The 19,191-nt window shown below is 39.5% G+C and overlaps 1 protein-coding gene across 1 annotated transcript in view; it reads left to right on the forward strand.

The window, feature by feature from the left end:
- The window catches only part of KIFAP3 (kinesin associated protein 3), a 107,602-nt gene that overhangs the window by 13,867 nt on the left and 74,544 nt on the right, over positions 1-19,191 (forward strand). Inside the window, exons 4-10 of the mRNA XM_006276127.3 lie at positions 2,663-2,718; positions 3,218-3,359; positions 4,566-4,665; positions 5,618-5,742; positions 6,721-6,819; positions 9,842-10,020; positions 11,498-11,660. Coding sequence (XP_006276189.1) covers positions 2,663-2,718; positions 3,218-3,359; positions 4,566-4,665; positions 5,618-5,742; positions 6,721-6,819; positions 9,842-10,020; positions 11,498-11,660 — 864 coding nt within the window. The remainder of the gene's footprint in view (positions 1-2,662; positions 2,719-3,217; positions 3,360-4,565; positions 4,666-5,617; positions 5,743-6,720; positions 6,820-9,841; positions 10,021-11,497; positions 11,661-19,191) is intronic.

Below are 19,191 nucleotides of genomic sequence, written 5' to 3' on the forward strand. Positions count from 1 at the left end.
AAGGAATTCTGTCCATTAGACTCTAATATCTTCTCTTTTCCCTTATAGCTGGTTGATAGGATAGATTGTTTCAGATAAGACATGTGAAAGCAGTAGTTCTGTACGTGTTATATTGCAGCGCTAAGAGTTCTTTGTAATACTGAGAACCCTTAATCCATCTACTAAAAGAGAGGTATTATTTCACATTAGCTTTATTTAAGACTCTGCTTAACATTCTATTTAACACTATTCAGCCATGTGCCACATGGAAATGTGGTAATATTAATTAGCCTTTTCAGTTTGGGTGCTCAGTAAGACTTGAGCAAAGAAAAAATTCCTGGGTCAGCTTCCAGGCAAGTCCAGGTTCTCTTTTAAAACTGCTAAGGTGGTGGCCTCTAACACTGGGTTCACAAGCATCATGTTGCCAGTGAGACGACCCTCTGAGGTTGTTTGCAGCCTCAGAAAATTGCAAGGTTAGAACAGAAGTTGACAGGGAGAGAAAAGATTGTCACTGCCTGCAGTCTGTTATTGGCTTGTTATCGTTGCTTGCAGGCCCGTGAAGATTGAGGACCACTGTGTTTAGCCTTTTGAAAACCTTTATGCTAACAAACCCATGATTTGGGGGAGGAAGTATAAATGCCTGTAACCTGAACAATTCCTCTCTGAATTGTATAGATACACTGTTAAGGTTTTATTTAACTGTATTTTCTTCTGTATTCTAAAGTAGATGCTTTCTGTAGTGCTTTGCATAGTTCTTTCTGGAAAAATACAAGTACTGAGCTTGTGCCAATTTACTTGCATTTTTTCCTACGAAGTGTAAGGCAGGTCTGAAATGAAATTGCATCTTTCTGCTTGTTCTGTGTATTAGAAATTTAGCTTTTGCCTCCCTGTTACTTCCAGATCTGTGGGTGGAGATGTAGTATTTTTGTAATTCAGACATGCAAATGAGGTGAGATCTGACAGAGAGGAATTAATTTCTATTCAGATGATTTCAAAATGGTTTTTTCTTTCTTTCTGGTGTCAAGCCCTATGTAACTCATATGTCTAGCAAACAAGAAGAAAAGTTTTCTTTGATAAATATCCAATGCTTCATCTTTTCAACTAACTGTTGAGAGAATGCCCAGTCCTTTTCTCTGGGTCTTCTGACATAGTGCTCCAACGAGAACAACCACTCAAAATTACAGATATTTCTGAAGTAGAAATAAAAGATCAACTCCTTGAAACAAGAAAACTGACCATTCAGGATCTTTTATTTTAAAGAAAGCCAAAACAGTAAGAAGTCCAATATTATATACCCTTTTCAGGTCGTATTTATTGCATTGCTTTTTTTGTAGTTTTCAGAACTTTCCTATAGGTGTTTCCTACTGTAGTAGAATTTCAAGCAAAAGATGGTATTTAAAAAGTGCTTTCTTTGTCCCAAGGATGTCTGTTTTGAACCAGCATGTGACATGTTTGGATGCAATTGGGTCAGTCCATTGAAATGGGTATTCAGCTTTTATACCCTGAGCTTGATGAGAACAAAGTGTTAAACTCAAGGCTTTCCCCACAGGAAATCAGAAGTTCTGATTATTATATTAATAACCGGTGTTTCTGGTCTGTGACTGAAAAACTGGGACTGACATCCCTCTTACTGCATGACAGTCCTAAGTCTCCCTTTTACTGTTACCCTTTTACTGTTATACTCCACAGGTAATAGCTATGGGCTCAGTTCAGCCACTTACTTAAGCAGGGGTATTAAGCCTCAATGAAATTATAAGGACTTCAGTATCTTGGTGAATCAAGGCTTATTTTACAAATTCCTGATTAGCCAAATAACCTAATTAAAGCAGTCATTTCCTACCCCTACATAAAATTTAAGGCCCTCACATCTCTTACTGACCTTCTTCACAAGTGAACATTATACAAGGGGTTGAGTCCTGTTTCACACTGAGGCTACCTAAGATCTTGTGATATTGTAGTATAGACTATATTCCAAAGTGCACGCATATGTGGAACTTGCCTCTCAAATTCCTGACTCCTGTGTTAAAATAGTAGACTTCTAAAGATGCATTAACAGTTTTAGTTTTGAAAAAGTTATATGCAACACCTTAACACCAATGTAACTTAGATTAATTTTGTACACCAGTATAAGTTTCATTAGTGTCTAGAATGGACAGGTGACCAGATCTCCTGAGGTTGCTTCCTGAGTAGGTGCCAGTTTAGGACCTTGCCACTGTGAGTGGAACCAATAGCTACCCAGGGATAGAAGTGGACACATGACACCTGCAATGATGATGTAACTTTAGACCAGTGTAGTTTTACTCCTGATTTTTTCGTTGTGTACCTCTACACTGGATTCTGGTAAGTGACACTCATGTAGATCTATAATTTGTCTGTTCCCTTTTTACACCAGTATATTAGTGAGTTACACCGGTGTCCAGGCCTTGAAAATAAAAATGTCATAGCAGAATTTTTTTTGTCATTCTTCCTCTTCATGGCTACAGAATTGAGCTAAAACAAAGCTTGAACGTTTAGACTTGTACCTCTTTGGGCCAAGAAACCTCTGTTTATTCTGGGTTGGGAGACCTATTCTATCACAGAATCTCCTTGATGCTACCATAGTACAAATTATAATAATATTGAGCATGCTATTGCCTATGAATATTTATAATGTTAATTATAACCATGTCTTTTCTCACTACAGAAAAGAAAGAGAAATCCAATAAACCAAAAGATCCACCCCCCTTTGAAGGAATGGAGGTAGGAATTGGGCGTAGAATTTAAAAGATTTCAAGTATAGACACGTTTCCCTAATGGAAGTATTTTTATTTTAAAAGGAAAATAAAAATGGATGCAATAAGATGAGTGAGATATTGAAGAATTGTTGTTTTTCTTTTTTCTAACCAAAGAGCTTGTTTTAAAAACTCTATAACAATAGAGTGTTAAACATCTCCTTGAAGGCTAAAGTATTTAAGTTGTATGCCTGACTGTAAGTGTAGCATCATGCAGTATAAATAGGAGAAGGGTCTGGAGTATGAGGTTGGAAGCCCCAAACCACTTCTAAGTACCTTTTTATTTTTTGTGATTTAAATTTTCTGTTTTCCTGCCTGCAGTTGCAATGATTCGGTTCATGTTTTTTTACATCCTAAGGCATAGTTATGAAGTCTTTTCTGCTTTGTCTGCAAAGTAACCCAACTCAGTATGAAGCTGAAGTGGTTCCTTCTGTGTGTTTAAAGTCCAAATATGCCTGTGCTTTCAGATTGATGAAGTAGCTAATATTAATGACATGGATGAATACATCGAGTTGTTGTACGAGGATATTCCTGACAAGGTGCGCGGCTCTGCCCTTATCCTACAGCTGGCCCGGAACCCTGATAACCTGGAAGAATTGCTCCTCAATGGTAACTTCCAAATCTTCTCAAAGTTGCATTGTTCTTTTCCATCTCTGTACAGTTCTTTCTTCCTTTGGGAAACATGCATACTGTGTGGGCGTAATGTTAGCTTGTTTCGGAGTAAGATAAAGCCAGCTGTCACAGAGCTGGTAGAACTTCCTGTGAAGAATTCTTACCAGGCTGCTGCATGTTTCCCACTGTGCTGGTCCCATGCTGAATCTCTGTCGTCTTAGGCGCTGCCCACTGGTTTCAGCTCTGGTTTCTCAAATGTACTTCCATGGCACATGCACTGTCTGCTACTTCTCTGTGAAAATTAGTCCTCAGCCCATCTTTCTTAGGCCTCCTTGTTCTGACCCCTGTCCTTTCAGTGCCCCCCCACCCCCCTAGAATCTCCATGCTTTCCCAAAGTTCCTGTCTTGTGCATACTCAGAGTTTACCATGCATCTCTTCAGGGACACACATTTGCAAGGGTTCAAAAAAACTCTATTATTCTTACTTCATCTAGGACATGTAGTATACTGATTTAGACAAAATAATAAATGCTTTCACATATTCCCCTGCTTTCATTGCCTTTATTAATCTTTGGGCATGGGTGAAAATTCTCTAAGGAGTCTAGATTCCTTTTGCCCTCTCTTCAGCATCCAGTTTCCTTCTTCATGCACTCTCTCTCATTAAAAATGACTTGTGAAAAACCCTCTTATAACCTGCAAGCCTTTTTGGCAGTTGACTTCTGATCAGGAGAGGGAAGGGAAGGAAAACAAAGAGAAAAAGAAGAGGGCTTGAAATAGGGTGATGTACATTGTTTGAGGTTACTGAACATGTAGAAAATTGTGGTGTGACACAAGGCCTGAGACCCTGAGAGGTTAGGAGACAGTGGGAGAACACAGTCATAAAGGTGGTAAATTTGTCAGAGTTACCTTAGAGCTTTGACAGAGTCAGCCACTGTCCTTTTTCACCCCTTCTCTGGATTTGTGACTTTTAAAACCAATTGAAATGAAACACTATAGTATTTTAACATAAACCATAGACAGACAGAGACTCTATGAAGAATGTGACATATTAGTATGACAGAGGGCTCTGAAAAATCCCATTACAATAAATAGGCAGGGTATAATGAAAGGTGTGCATTAAGCCCTTTATGGTTTAAGCCGGTGTGAGAGAGAGAGAGAGTGAGAAATTGGTTATAAACCTTATTTAAATCATGTTTAACTTTAGAAACTGCACTGGGTGCATTGGCAAGAGTGCTGAGAGAAGACTGGAAACAAAGTGTGGAACTTGCTACTAACATAATTTATATTTTCTTCTGCTTTTCAAGGTAAGTGAAAGTCATTGTGCACAAATGAGCAGCTTCCTCTTACCAGTTGCCTTGCATTTTCTATTTTCTGTTCTAGTGCTCTTCTGAAATATATATTGAAACACTTTTACTGAAAACCATCAATAGAGGTGCGGAAACTGAGGCACTGATAGTAAACTCACGGTTACACAGTTTTCAGCTGAGCCAGGAATAGCCCTTGTTTTTGAGTTGCAGTTCTGTACTCTGTCCATTGGACTATGCTGACTCCTTTATAATCTCCCAAGTACATTTGCTGACTGAAGAAAACAATATTCAAAACACAGGCAGTTGATTGTAATCTATTAGCGTAGATAATAGTAAAATATCACCATAGCTAGACTACTGATGGAAGGGGAGATGTTAGGTAAGTGGATGGTGACTGATTTATTTGTGTAGAGTCTTTGAACCATTTTATAATGTGACAATTTAGAGCTGGTTAGAAAATGGACTTTCCATTCGAGAGGAAGCTACAACAGTTTGCAGAATATTTTTGTTTCAGTTCTGAAACAAAAAAAAAAATTGACACTTCCTATGAAATGAAAATCCTGAAAAAAATCTATTTGAGACCATTTTGTCAAGGTAGTGTTGAAATGAAATATTCTTATACATTTTAATTCATTTTGCTTAGACTATTAATATAATTAATTGTCAAAATGAATTGAAGTGGAAGGGTCATGTTAAAATGAAATGTCTCTACTTAAAGTTGACTTCTCTGACTCAACAGGAACAGATTCCTATGAAACATTTTAATTTCAGTGAAATGGCATTTGCTGACAAAAGATTTCCATTGAATTGTTTTTGACCAGCTCTAATAAAAACATTTCATATTGTACAGCATTGTAAGATCTTAACGTTTCAGTTGAAAGCACTTTTTTATTATTTATCTTTTTTTCTCCTGTGCAGTTCTTACATGTATATGTATTTTTATGTCTAGTTTTTCTCAGTTTCATGGGCTAATCACGCACTACAAAATTGGAGCTCTGTGTATGAACATAATAGATCATGAGCTGAAGAGACATGAGCTCTGGCAGGAGGAACTCGCCAAAAAGAAGAAAGCTGATATCCTTTTAGTGTATCTGGAAAACTTTGCAGCTTTTGCCTGGTCTTTAGTACTGTTATTAGTTGAAGTGAGATCTATATGCAGCAACTCATGTCAATGCAACAGATTGTAAAAATGTGTGTAACATCTTACTTACAGGATGAAAACAGGTGAAAACAAAAAGCGAGAGAAATGGGCAGGGAAATACTTTGTTGAATGGTTTCAAGTTTAATTTTTATTTGTGATGTCTTGCAGGATGTATTTTATTACTAATAGAATACCTTTCACCAGGTCTTTGTAAATGTCTTTGGAGTGTGGGCCACATTTTATTAAGAAGATAAGCAATTTCATACCTGGTGAGACCACAGTTCTGTTTAACCTAGTATCCTGTCTCTGTCAGTAGCAGAGAGAAGATGCTAAGGGAAATATAGAAGGTAGGGAAGAGTGGCACGTTAGGGCACCTATACACATGCCCAACACCTGCTCAGGCACATTTGAATACATTCTAATTGGAACATTCCAGGAGCCTCGGTGTCATGTGCATTCAGTGTCTCCGTGTTTCAAAATGGCAGTGGGGGCACTTTAAGTAAAGTTCATCAAAAGAATTTTAGTTAAAGCACGCCCACAGCTATTTTGAAGCGCGGGACACTGAATACACACAAGACGCTGCGGGAGTTTTTAATTAGAGCAGCTCCAGAGACCCGCTCTAATTAAAATGCTGTTCCTCCCTCTCCCCCGCCACCCTGGAGCACTTGTAAAGATACCCTTAGAGACTTAACTGGCTCAGAGGCATGAGGCAACAGCCTATAGAGTATTTTTGTAGGTCGTATGCAGTGATCTGTCCAGTGACCCAGTTCCCCCACATCTTCCATGGACAACTTCACCATTTGTTATCATACAGATAGTACCAGTATAATTTCCCACTAGTGATCAAAATATAGAGTATTGATTTCTCTGTGTCCTTTGTATTACAGTCATCCTTAACTCTAGCTATTTACTTGATGAAGATCCTGAGAATCAAACACTGAAAAAGGAGTATGACAAAACCTATAAAAAATACCAGGGGCTGGTTGTCAAACAGGAACAGTTACTGCGAGGTAAGATCTCCTAAAAGATGAACAATAAGCAGGAGAGTACCTGACCTGTGGGTAAGGGGATTGTATTAAATACTTGTTGTAAGATTTAGAGCTAGATTCTGCTGATAATTTTAACTAATAGGAAGAACTTTTATGAATAATTGGGGGGAAAAAAAAGAAAACCCAGTAGACTTAATCTGTATTCTTCAGATTTTGCAATGTGGTAAAGATTGTTTTTGAAGTGATTAGTCAGTCTTGAAGAAAATCCATCAACATGTATGCTCCTGCAGGTGAGCATGTACTGCTGATGGCACTGTTCCTGCCACTGATTGGTGCTTGTGTTTTGCAAGAACCAGATCATCTGGTGTGTGTGTTAGTTCCACTGAAATTGGTGGAGATGCCAATTGATAGCTGAAATCTATCAATACTAGACATGCTAATTGACTGCTTTATTCACTTTCTTAGTATAGAGGCCCAGGATTGAATAAGCCAGGGAGACTGCCTGTCCTCCCCACACCAGCCCCACCATGGGTGAATCCTTTAAATCAAGGCTAAGGATAGCAGAAGGAGCCTGCATTTTACTGTGTATACTGCGTGTGTGTGAATAGTTGCATTTCTAAGGAAGTCAGTCCAAGACTACTGATTTTAATTTACTTTTTAAAAAGTGATTTAATGTCTTTTGTAATACACTTACTGTTAATACAGTTTGAAAAAACAGGCCTGCAGCACTGAGAGGGAAAGCTTGCTTTGGATACTAAGTGTCTGTCAAAACAGGAAGACTCATGCTGAGGAGTTATACCATGCAGCAGCCAGCAACCATGGCAAGTTCTGGCAGGTGCAACTCTGCAAAAATATAGTTGGGGTTAAAAGGAAAAGTAAAATAAAAGGACACTGCCAGAGGAAAAATCCAAAACATTCAGTATGCATTACTACTGATAGTAGTAAAACCTGGAGAAATTTTGCATTGCATGTGAAAGTACTGCCTGATCAGAACGGTAACATTTTATACCCACTGGACATAGGTATGGATGATCATCAGTCATGGGGAAAGTTTATGAAAAATGTAACTAGTTAAAGTGAAAAGTTAGCAGCCTTTAAAACTAACTTGAGTTAAGGTAAATGTTAAGTATTTCCACTTTCAACTAGTTTAAAGGTAAGTTAAAAAGAGAGTAACTAGTTTCAAGTTGTTGATTCATGAGAAATGCGTGAAACACGGTGAATTGTCTCTTAGCATCATTTTTCATTTTCAAATGCAATGAGTGGATTTCTTTTCCATAAACCCACAGAAGCACACTAATTTACCTAGAACTCACCCTGCTTTACCTGAAAACAATGTTATACTTGTCATACAGTTCTCAGAATAACGATTTACCAATACCTATGTAATGTTAAATCCTTCTCACCCTCTCCATGCGAAGTACTTTGTAAAAGTTAATGCATCATACAGGTATACCAGAATAATAGAAAGGAGATATTCATACCCAGGTGACAAATGAAAGCTGTTTCCACAGAAAACCTCTGTTGTTACAATTTTTATTGCTCAAAAGGTATCAAAGGGGTATGAAATACATCTGAATTAGAAAGAATTAAGGTGTCTGAAAATCAAAATTAGACTGAAATGAGAAAATCAGTCTAAATGAGAAAAAAAATGTTCAGTTGCATAGCAGAAACTATTTAAACATGCTTATTGAACTTCAGCAAAAGCTGCATTTCCAAATTTACATCTGACCATTTTCTTCCTCTGTCTTGCAAAACTAAGCCCTCACTCCTGAACAATTGCTCTACATGGGCAGATGAGGGAACGCTTGTTCCCTGTCCTGCAGCCAACTTGCTGCCCTGTTGACTTCTGCAAATGCACAGAAAATGCCAGCATGGATTAAGGCAGACAAGGTTCCTTGGGTGAATTTGATATCTTTTATTAGACCAACCCAAATGGTTGGAGAATAGTTATTAAGCAAGCTTTCGGGTTCAAAAACCCTTCGTCAGGCTAAGGAAGCTTCAGCAGTTGGTGTGCGTTCTTCCTGGATGGACCAACTGCTGAAGCTTCCTTAGCCTGACGAAGGGTTTTTGAACCTGAAAGCTTGCTTAATAACTATTCTCCAACCATTTGGGTTGGTCTAATAAAAGATATCAAATTCACCCAAGGAACCTTGTCTGCCTATGTCCTTAGACCAACAGGGCTACAACCCAAACCCCTGCAGCATGAATTAAGGAACTCTGGGACTTGTAGTTCTTAAGAGACCATATCTCATAGGAAGGCATGCTACTCTCTGTCTCTCAAACAAGAAGTCCTAGAGTTTCAATAAAGAAATATCATTTCAGGTAAGTCCTAGAGAGTGGCTGTGTCAGGAAAAACTCTGGGAAAGCTGTATTTCAGGTTTTTTAAACTTTTAACTTAAACTTTAAAAACAGTTAACCTTTTTTTAAAACTAGTTTTAAAGTTAAAAGTTGACACCTAAAAAAATTAACTAGTTAAAGTTAAAAGTTAGCCATTTCCTTAACTTTTTAGCTAGTTAATTAACTAGTTAATTCCCATAACTGATGATCATACAAGGTACAAAACAGGAGAGAGTTAGATCCTTAACTTCAGCTCACCTTTTATGTTGTTCTTTGGGTGGGGGGCTTTTTACCCTCTTCCCCTGCTGCTCCTCCCCCAAACAATAAGGTGTAATTAATATACATCAGTCTCTAGTCAACTTTAGCATCAGTTCACCACTATGCTGAAATGTTTTCAGTGCAATCACTACAGAGTAATTGTTCTTCCCTCCCCTCCTGCCCTAAATTGTTCCTTTAGAATTTGAAAAAAAAATCACATCAATGTGGTTGTAAATTTTATAGAAGTAGTTTTTGACCACCTATTTTTAATGGAAAATTGCTCTTTTTTATTTTATTATTTTATAGTTCTTCCTATTAGTTAAAATTATCAGATGGGCCAGCTCAGAATTTTTTTTGCAAATCCTATTTTCAGCCATTAATGTACTTGTGAATTGATGCAGTTCCACTGCCTTTAACCTGTTGATATAATTTTATGTTGATGCGTTAGTTGCTCTCTATCTGCTGCTGAACCTTGCTGAGGACACACGCACTGAGCTGAAGATGAGGAACAAGAATATTGTCCATATGCTAGTGAAAGCACTGGATCGAGACAATTTTGAGCTGCTTATTCTGGTTGTGTCTTTCTTGAAGAAACTCAGCATTTTTATGGAGAACAAAAATGACATGGTATGTCTCATAGTAATCCAGTGAAATATGTTGGTTTCTTCACACAAGGGTCCTAGAAACGTCAATGCAAGTGAAATAGAGATGTAGTAACTATTTAAAAAACAAAATCCAAACCGCAGCAGGAATATACAACAAAACATGTATGCAACAAAATATACAATAAAACATTCTACATGTATTAACATGTAGAACCACAGAGTAAGATGTCCTCAACAGAGCAAAATTACCTGTAAATACAATGAAAGGAAGAAATGTAATGATTCAACTTTCCAAGCACTCTTGTTTGGCACTGGCGAGGCCTCACCTGGAGTACTGTGTCCAGTTTTGGGCCCCACACTTAAAGAAAGATGTGCAGAGACACATTTATGAGGAAAGTCTGAAAGGATTAGGATTATTTAATTTGGAGAAGAGAAAACAGAGGGTGGATTTGATAACGATCTTTAAATATCTGAAGGGTGATTATAAAGAAGACGGAGAAAGACTCTTTTCTATGGCTGTAGGGGACAAGACTAGGAGCAATGGCCACAAACTGCTGCAGAGAAAATTTAGGTTGGAGATTAAGAAGAACTTTCTGACTATGTACATGGTTAAGAATTGGAACAGGCTAGGTTAGGCAGTCACTTGACTGGGATGGTTTATGCCAGGGATGATCTCTTCTTGAGCAAGGGGATTCCCTAGGTGACCTCATGAGGTCCCTTCTAGCCCTGCGATCCTATGAGTTTACATGTGTCCTTTCCCAGAAGCAGACAGATCTCCATTTGACAACTTGTTTCAGGGAAACAATTTAAATTAAATTGCACTTGAATTCACTTCGCCACACTCAATTGACAGCACACACCAACTGCTAAAACTTCCTTAGCCTGATGAAGGGTTTTTGAACTCAAAAGCTTGCTTAATAACTATTCTCCAACTATTTGGGTTGGTCTAATAAAAGATATCAAATTCACCCAAGGAACCTTGTCTTTAAAATGCACTTAAATTCAAATGCACAGAAAATGGCCATTACTGAGAGCATAAAGAAAATCCTGTCCAGGGACTTGCTGGAAAGTCAGGGAAAGGTCTCAAATACCTTCTGTATGTTTCTTGTCCTATTTTGGTACCTACCTTTCTTTCTTCTAATGTAGATTGTCTGTATTTCACTTAAAGCCTTTTGATCCTGCAAGTCACTCTTCAGGCAGAACCCTTCTCTAAGCCCCACTTCAGTTTTTACTCTCCTTCTTCCATCAGTTCTTCAGATGCAGCCAAAGTTTAATTCAGACTTTCTTTAGACAAAGTCCGTTTTTGTTGAGAGGAAAATTTAGCTACAAATCTGAAATGTTTGGGAAGTGTAGCTGCTTAGAATGGAAACGTATTGACACGAATAACTCTGGACATTGCTTTCATTTAAAAGTATAGCTTTAAAAAAAAAAAAAAGGCAAAGAAAAGCTGAGTTTGGGCTGATGTATAGACGTGGTAATTTCTCATGCTTTTCACACAGGTTGAAATGGACATTGTAGAAAAACTGGTGAAAATGGTGCCATGTGAACATGAAGACCTGCTGAATATCACCCTCCGGCTTTTGCTAAACCTGTCATTCGACACCGGCTTAAGGAATAAGATGGTACAAGTGGGGCTACTTCCGAAACTCACTGCACTCCTGGGTAATGTTCCCTTTTACCCCACTGCAAGCCTTTCAGTTGTTTTAATGTGGTTGTTTAGCCTTTGACATCACTTTCCCAGGGAAAGATAAAATGTTGGCTATTCCCAAAGAAGCAGTTGTTAGATTTGTCTTTTATCAGAAAATCTTTGCTTGCTACAGGAAATCTTCAACTATTGCTATGCCTCAATCTTTTTGAGTAAAGATTATTTCATAGGCGTAGGGCTCGAAGGGACCTCAGAAGATCTTCAAGTCCAGCCCCCTGCCCCAGGGGCAGGAAGTCAGCAGGGGTCATAGGATCCCAGCAAGATAAACATCCAAATGTCTCTTAAAGGCTTTCAAAGCAGGTGCTTGACCCACCTCCAGCAGCAGTCTATTCCAAACCTTGGGGGCTCAGACAGTAAAGAAGTTCTTCCTTATGTCCAGCCTGAAATGATCATGGGCGGAGTTTGTGACCATTTGATCTTGTCATCCCTTGGGGCACTCTGGTGAACAGACGTTCCCCCAGATTCTGGTGAACACCCCTAATAAACTTATAGGTGACCACCAGATCACCCCTGAGCCTGCACTTTTCCAGGCTAAAGAGTCCCATAGCTCTCAGCCTGTCATCATAAGCTCTGTTTTCCTGACCTTTGATCATGCGTGTGGCTCTCCTCTGGACTCTCTCAAGCTTCTCCACATCCTTTTTGAATTGTGGAGCCCAAAACTGGATGCAGTACAGTAAGTTCTAGCTTATTGAGAAGGTTCTAGCAATTCAGTTCCAATGCAGTCATTTTCTAGGTTCTCTTGAACTCTAGTTGATTTGATTTTATGTCTTGGTGTAATATGGAAGGTGTACTGGTAAGAGGTCATCAATCAAGTATTGATGATCAATAACCAGGTATCTATACTGTCTCTCTTGAATCTATCAGATGTTTTTTAATAGCACTTCCTTTGCTTCTGATTTGCCTGCGGATCTTAGAACCATAGACTGAGTTGTTTTTTAATGATTCTGGGGTTTTTTCCCCTCTAAGTGAATACCACAAGATAATACTGGCAATGACTTCATTGTTCTGATAATTACCTCATGCAGTGTTGAAAGTTTTAAATTAATGGCTGTAGAGGATGCATGGACTGTTATATTAGTTAGTGCCCTGAGTTCATTCAGTTCCTTCAGTCAGTACTGCTTATGTAGTTACAACTTTCTGGTGCCTTAACAGAGGTACATGGAAGAGGATTGATAGCCTGAGAATCAGCTGAGATGACCCTTGGATAATGTGTGTGTAGTACAGTACAGGAATCCCAGATTTGGCCAGCTCCATACATGTCCCTTGTCAGTGGATATACCAACCATCTGTTGCTAAGGCCTGTAGCAGATATGCCTAAAATACCCCAGAATGCTCCCATCTATTGATTTATCAGCTGACCTTTCACTGGCTCCAGGGACTGCATGAGAACTTGAACCAACTCCGTGATCCCTGGAGTCAGCCAGTAATCAGCTGATTGTCAGGCACTTTGCCAGTGCAGGGGGTGCCTGGGAACATGATCCTGGGCTCCTCTTACACTGGCAAGTATGGTGCGATTGGGATCTGATCCCCGATCCCAAAATCACATCTTCTGCCTTGTACATCTGGCATTGGTAGGAGGTATAATTGTTGGGATCACAGATTAGATCCCATGGCGTCTTCAGAAGAATCTTTGTCAGAAGCCCAAGCCTTGCAACTTGGGGTCTTCTTGGATACTAAGCATCAGTGGTTGCCAGGAATGTATTGTATTGTTCACTTTTGAGATGGTTATGCCTATTTGGCTGGGATTATTTAGTTACCTTGCAGGGGATGGTCCTGCTTTGAGCAGGGGGTTGGACTAGATGAACTCCCGAAGTCCCTTCCAATCCTAACTTTCTGTGATTTCTTGTGGTAAGGCTAAACAAGACCACTTACAGAAAACCACACAACTTAGATCAGTTCCACCTCAGGAATGTCTGGACCTCTAGCCATAAATCTGAAATAATTTCCTTGCAGCAATGACAGGTTCAAATCTAGGCAGGGCTGGATTTGACTGTCATCCTCAAGATGGGCTGGTTTGCACCCTATATAAGTGAGGTTTGTTTTTTTTTTACAGAACCTTCAAAGGTGAACTTCTGTTATCGGTGTGTAAAGTATATGGATTGGTTCATTTTCTCAGTGTAGAGACTTGTCTGACTGTCATTTTATGAAATTTCTTATCCAAGCCCTGCCACGTGTCTTTGGGGATGCTGCCATCCAGGGGCTGCTACATTTGCTTTCGGTGGGAGTTGAGCATGTTGGAAAATTTGGGCCACAATTCATTAAATACTCTGGCAGAAAAAGGGCTCTGTGAAATGCTGTTACTTTTAATTGCAACGTCCACATAAGTTGTTTTATGGGGATGTGGTCCAGAAAATGGAACTTGACATTTGATGGATGAACTTTCAGTCCCAACTGTGTTAGGAACACTTCATTTGTTTTTCTCCACTCTCCCACTTCCTGCCTTACCATTGTGTTTAATATTAGTTGATTTTGAAAATGTATACTGGGAGAGTAGTCATGAGCGTAAAATCTACTCCTGTATACCTTGATCCTGGCAGTGAACAACTTTACTGATGCCTAAAAATAATTTCTTTCAAACTTTTTTCCACTTCCCACACCCCAGCTGTGTGTGTTAAATATCACTTTTCTCCAGCTGCGAAACAAAACTAGGAGAGGAAAGTAGGCAGGTTCCATTTAAAGGGTCATGTGACATTTAACAATAAGCCAGGCTGAGGGGTATGATCTGAACAGAAATCGTTTTTAAAAAATCTGATTAAAATCCTGTTGCTTCACATGATATGAACTGTAAGCACTTTGGGGCAAGGACTATCGTTTTGTTTGGTGTTAGTGCAGCATCTTATCTGTGATTGGGGCTCCTATGTGCCACCAGAACCACAAGTAACTATCATGCTTTAAGTCATGAATGCTCAGCCCCCATGCTGCAGGGAAATTTTTAATATGCCCACCTCTCCCCAATGCCAAGTTACGCCAAGCCCTGTGTGGCTCGATTGGGCTTGGGACCCTGCCCTTCTCCCCCAAGCCTACTGAGTTGTTGCCACATGGCCAGATTGGGCCTGGGACACCTTCATGCCCCTGCAGCCAGGTAAGGGCTGGGCTGGGAGAGGTCATTGCTAGATGTGCAGATTTGGTCTGGGCCACCCCTCTGCCCCTGTGTGGCCACATCTGGCCTTGGCCTGCTGGGCCATTGCCTTGTGGCTGTATTGCATTCTCCCTCGCTCCCCCCGATGACCTGATTCGGGTTGGGCCGCTCCCCCCACCCCGCTTGTGGCCAGATCAAAGCTGGAGTGGGCCCAGGCCCTGCCTACCCCATGCACTGGATCGGGCCTACACACCAAATCCAGCCTGAGCACCACCCACTCAGCCTCTTGGGGAAAAAGGGTTGGACCACTGCTCTCAATTATTCTGCAATATCACAAACTGACCCCAGTATCCTGTTGGAGCATGAAGCCTGCCGATGGCCATCGAGTGTGTATCTGCTTTTCACCGTTTTATGTGATGTAGTTATCAAGTTCCTCTTTAACATTATTTTTTATATACGCTTTGAAACCATTAAATGAAATACTATCTCTTATTTTATCTGCTCTTTCAGGATTCAGTAGGATTTCTTTGATACAGTAGCTACAGCTCCTAAATGCAATTTGTGAGTAAGAACTCTGTGAAGCCTATATCTTTAGTGTTAAATACTTACATGCCAAATGTCCCTGTTTATCCCAGTTACTTTGCACATTCAACACACATTGCTCATGTCAGAGCACTTTCAGGTGAGCTGCAAATGTAAACCAAAGTGCTAATGTACCTTAACAGTTGCTGACAAGTTACCAAATAGTTCCTACTGCCATGGGGTCAAACTTGTCAGCTTGGGTTGCTGAACTTTAGCATTTGTGCCTACCATGCCTTTGAGTCTTTAGCACAGGGTTTGAAAGATTAGCACAAATTAAATATAGAAAGTATTTAAGAAAGAAGATGCGATTGTAAATAAATTAAAAGCAAGGCTTTTAGATGCTTGGCTGACAAGAGTTAGGTCTCTCAGGGTAGAGAACCAGCACAGTTTGACCTTGTAAAATAGCAAGTCAGTAGGACTCGGTGTTCTCCAGAGCCGTTTAGCAGCTTGAGAGCAGGAGTGGAGGGATCTCAGTTTAGGTTATGGGAGCTGGGAGATCTACTCATTACCTGCCTCTTACAGCACAGTCCAAAAGCTCCGTCTACACCTGGGATAGCAGCTAGATTAGATATTGATGGAGAAAGGTCATGTTTTCTTTCTCCCCGCTCATTTGCCCCAGATCTTTCTAGCTGCTGCTAGGAAGAGGTTGGGAATCGGGAGAAAGTAAAGGAAATCTTGTTCTTTCTCATCTTCCATTTATGTTTTCCTTCCATTTTTTAATGGCTCCAGTGCCTTCTTCCATTTACAGTTCTGCCAACCAACAGCACAGTCAAACTGAATTTGTCTGTTTTTCACTGGCATGTACATGTTACAAAGCACAATGGTGAAAGTAACAAGACTCTTTGGGCATTTTTACACATGCATGCGCTGCAGTGCCCGGCGCTGTGGCGCATGCATTTGTATAAACGGTGAAATGCACGACAGCACGCAGAAAATGGCAGCAGTTTGCTTTTGAACTAAAACGTATCAAAAGTGTTTTAGTACAAAAGTGCACTGGCTTCCGTTTTTTGCACGTCGGTGCACATTTTGATGTTTGTCAAATGCATGCGAGACAGCGCTGTACGCGTCAGCTTGCATGCTTAATAGAGTCTGCTGTGATGTACTGGATCTCTGGTGTGTCACAGCATGAAAAGGTATGTGTATAAATATCCTTTGAGCCTTTTCTGGTTACTGAAGTTAATCAGCCTTAACTATGCTAAGAATGTTGAATTCTGGATTCTTTGCACATGTAAAGCCTATCACATAGCTTTATATGTTTCCATCCTGAAAGAAATTGAAATGCTCATAATCTTGTGCTAGCATCTCCAAACATGTATCCGTGTGAATAAGAGAATGTTCACTCACTGGGTCTAAAGTTCCACTGCAGCCAGAGATGATTTTAATGGATACAGTGAGCTGATCAGTTCAAATTGGCAGTAAGGTTTGTTTTGCATGTAAATAATGCGATCCTTTGGTTACATACCTGTGTTCTAGAAATGAAAGTTCTGGACACCTTGCATGAACATTAAGTATGAACATTCACATTACTTTTGGAGGTACTCCCAAAAGTACATTAAAGGCATGACCTCTTTCATAGGTCATAATCTGTTTTGTTTTGTTTTTTACTTAATGAGCTGGAGATGGCCTAAGCTGTTCACATAAGGCTACAACTTTCATACCAGTCAAGTTTTTCATCCTTTGCCCATCCTCATTGGTTTTCTTGGCAACATTTGGCAAGTATCTTGCTTTATCCAACCTTTCCTGAAACTTGCACTGCAAAACAAAGAACAAGAAGTCCTGTTTTGTCTCTCTGGTGATCAGCTCTCGGTACCATACACAACTCTGCTGAGTTGTACACTAAGCTTGTTCTCTAATTAACAGAGGGGGAAGGGTTCTTTAAGCATTCTGTTGTTTTTATGAAGGTCTCTTTTAAAAGAGGCTTAACATATTTTTTCCCTTTATTGGTTGGCTTGGCCTATTTGTAATGAACCTTAGTATGGAGCTTCAAACATCTGTTTGAGAAAGGAGCTTCCTATAGGCTACTGCAGTGTTTTTCCAATGTTAATAGGCTTCATTTATCCTATAAAGAAACATATATTTTCCTACCTGATCAAGTGAGCAAACAATAGGGGTCAGATGTGGTAAAGACCCTAACAAAAAGCACATGTCCAGCTGTCAGGGTGAGGTAAAGTCATATCAGGATTGCTTGAAGTTATTAATGGCAGTAAAATTTATGCTTCCTCCTGTTTTCCCAATTAAGTTGAGAAACCTTTTTTCTACGGTGGCTCAGCAGCAGCTGGTTCCAATACTCAGTGTGTGAATATTGCCTGGGGTGTCTCTCTTTCTTTATGGTAGAAGCTGACTGAACCACATTAAGTAATCATTCAAGTAAAGGGACCAGTCTGTTGGAAAACAGTAATTATTAAAGGATTTATTTCAGTTGTGGGTGTTTTATCATTTGGAGTGAGAATAGGCACTTAGCTTTGCAAGCCTGGCCAAAGTTAAACTTTCCACTTGTTAGTTAGACATCTAAATAACTAGCCTAACTTTCAATACTTCTGAGAGGCCAGCATCTCCAGCAGACTTTAGTAGGGTATTGGGTGCTAAGCACATCTAAAATTAGGTTGTTTAATTGGATATGTAAATATGGATCCGCATATGGACCCATAAATATAAATATGCCACAGTCCAGCATCAATTTTTAATATGTTTCTGATTGTATTTGTGTATAAATGATCAAAACGGAGGCTTTGAAATCAAATGAATAATTTATGGCATTGGAGGAAGGAATTTTAAATCCCCCGAGTTCATTTAAACCCCCCCCCCCCCCCCCGATAAAGCTCTTCACCAAGCCCTCACTTCTTGTTTATTATAAATGTAATGAATTGTCAGGAAAGCGTTAATTCAGCTCTTTTCATAGCACAGTCATCTCTTTTTTGTGCTTGTTTACAGTAATCAAAACCAGTTCCTCTTTGGAGCCTATACTGTCTGTCACTTTATATGATTCTTTTAAGTTAATGCTGTCAGAAGTAGTATGTCCAGGGTCAGATTCTATTCCACCTATTAGATAGCTACATGGAATTAGGTGCCTAATTGTAATTCTGTTCCAAACTTTTAAAGTCCTTGAAAATCCATGAATGCATTGACTTTTATGACACACTGGCATCTTACCCTAATGATTAAGTTATAAAAAGCAGCTGGGAGGAGGCAGACTCACCCACTTTTTGCATTATCTGTTTTTCAGGGACTCTACTAGAGAGGAACAGAATTGCTCTAGGCACCTAACTCCATTTACATGCCTAATACATGGAACAGAATATGACCAAAGGTGTTCTTCCAACCTGTACCTATTAGTAATATTTCTAGCATGGAAGTTATAACATTTTATTATTGCATGGGTAATTGAATTATTTTGTAAGTATTGCTACATGTGTCACAAAAGCAAGTTAAAAATATCCATGATGAATCATGAGTGGTGCTGCATGAAATGGTGACATTTTAAACTTTAGATGAAATAACTTGGATGCCAAAACACATTACAAAGGGGGAACATTAAATTTCAGTCTTGATGGAGAAAAGGCAAGGGAACTTTTTGCTGCTAATGCTTCTCCTAACCTAAAGAAGTTCCCAGAGGGAGGGTCTGCATGAGAGGCATGCCTTTTCCAAATTATAGTACAGAGAAGCACTTCCTTGAGCTCAGCTGTGCTTTTCCACAGTGTAACCACTTCAGTTTAGACATACCTTATAAGACATGTGGATGCAGCAATTGCCTCCTAGTAACCTCATACAACCAAATGGAGAAAAGATATCCAAAAGAAAAAAGTGTGGAGGAGAAAGAAGAAAGCCCT

This window comes from Alligator mississippiensis, chromosome 5, assembly GCF_030867095.1.
Source record: "Alligator mississippiensis isolate rAllMis1 chromosome 5, rAllMis1, whole genome shotgun sequence".
NCBI classification, from domain to species: Eukaryota; Metazoa; Chordata; order Crocodylia; family Alligatoridae; genus Alligator; species Alligator mississippiensis.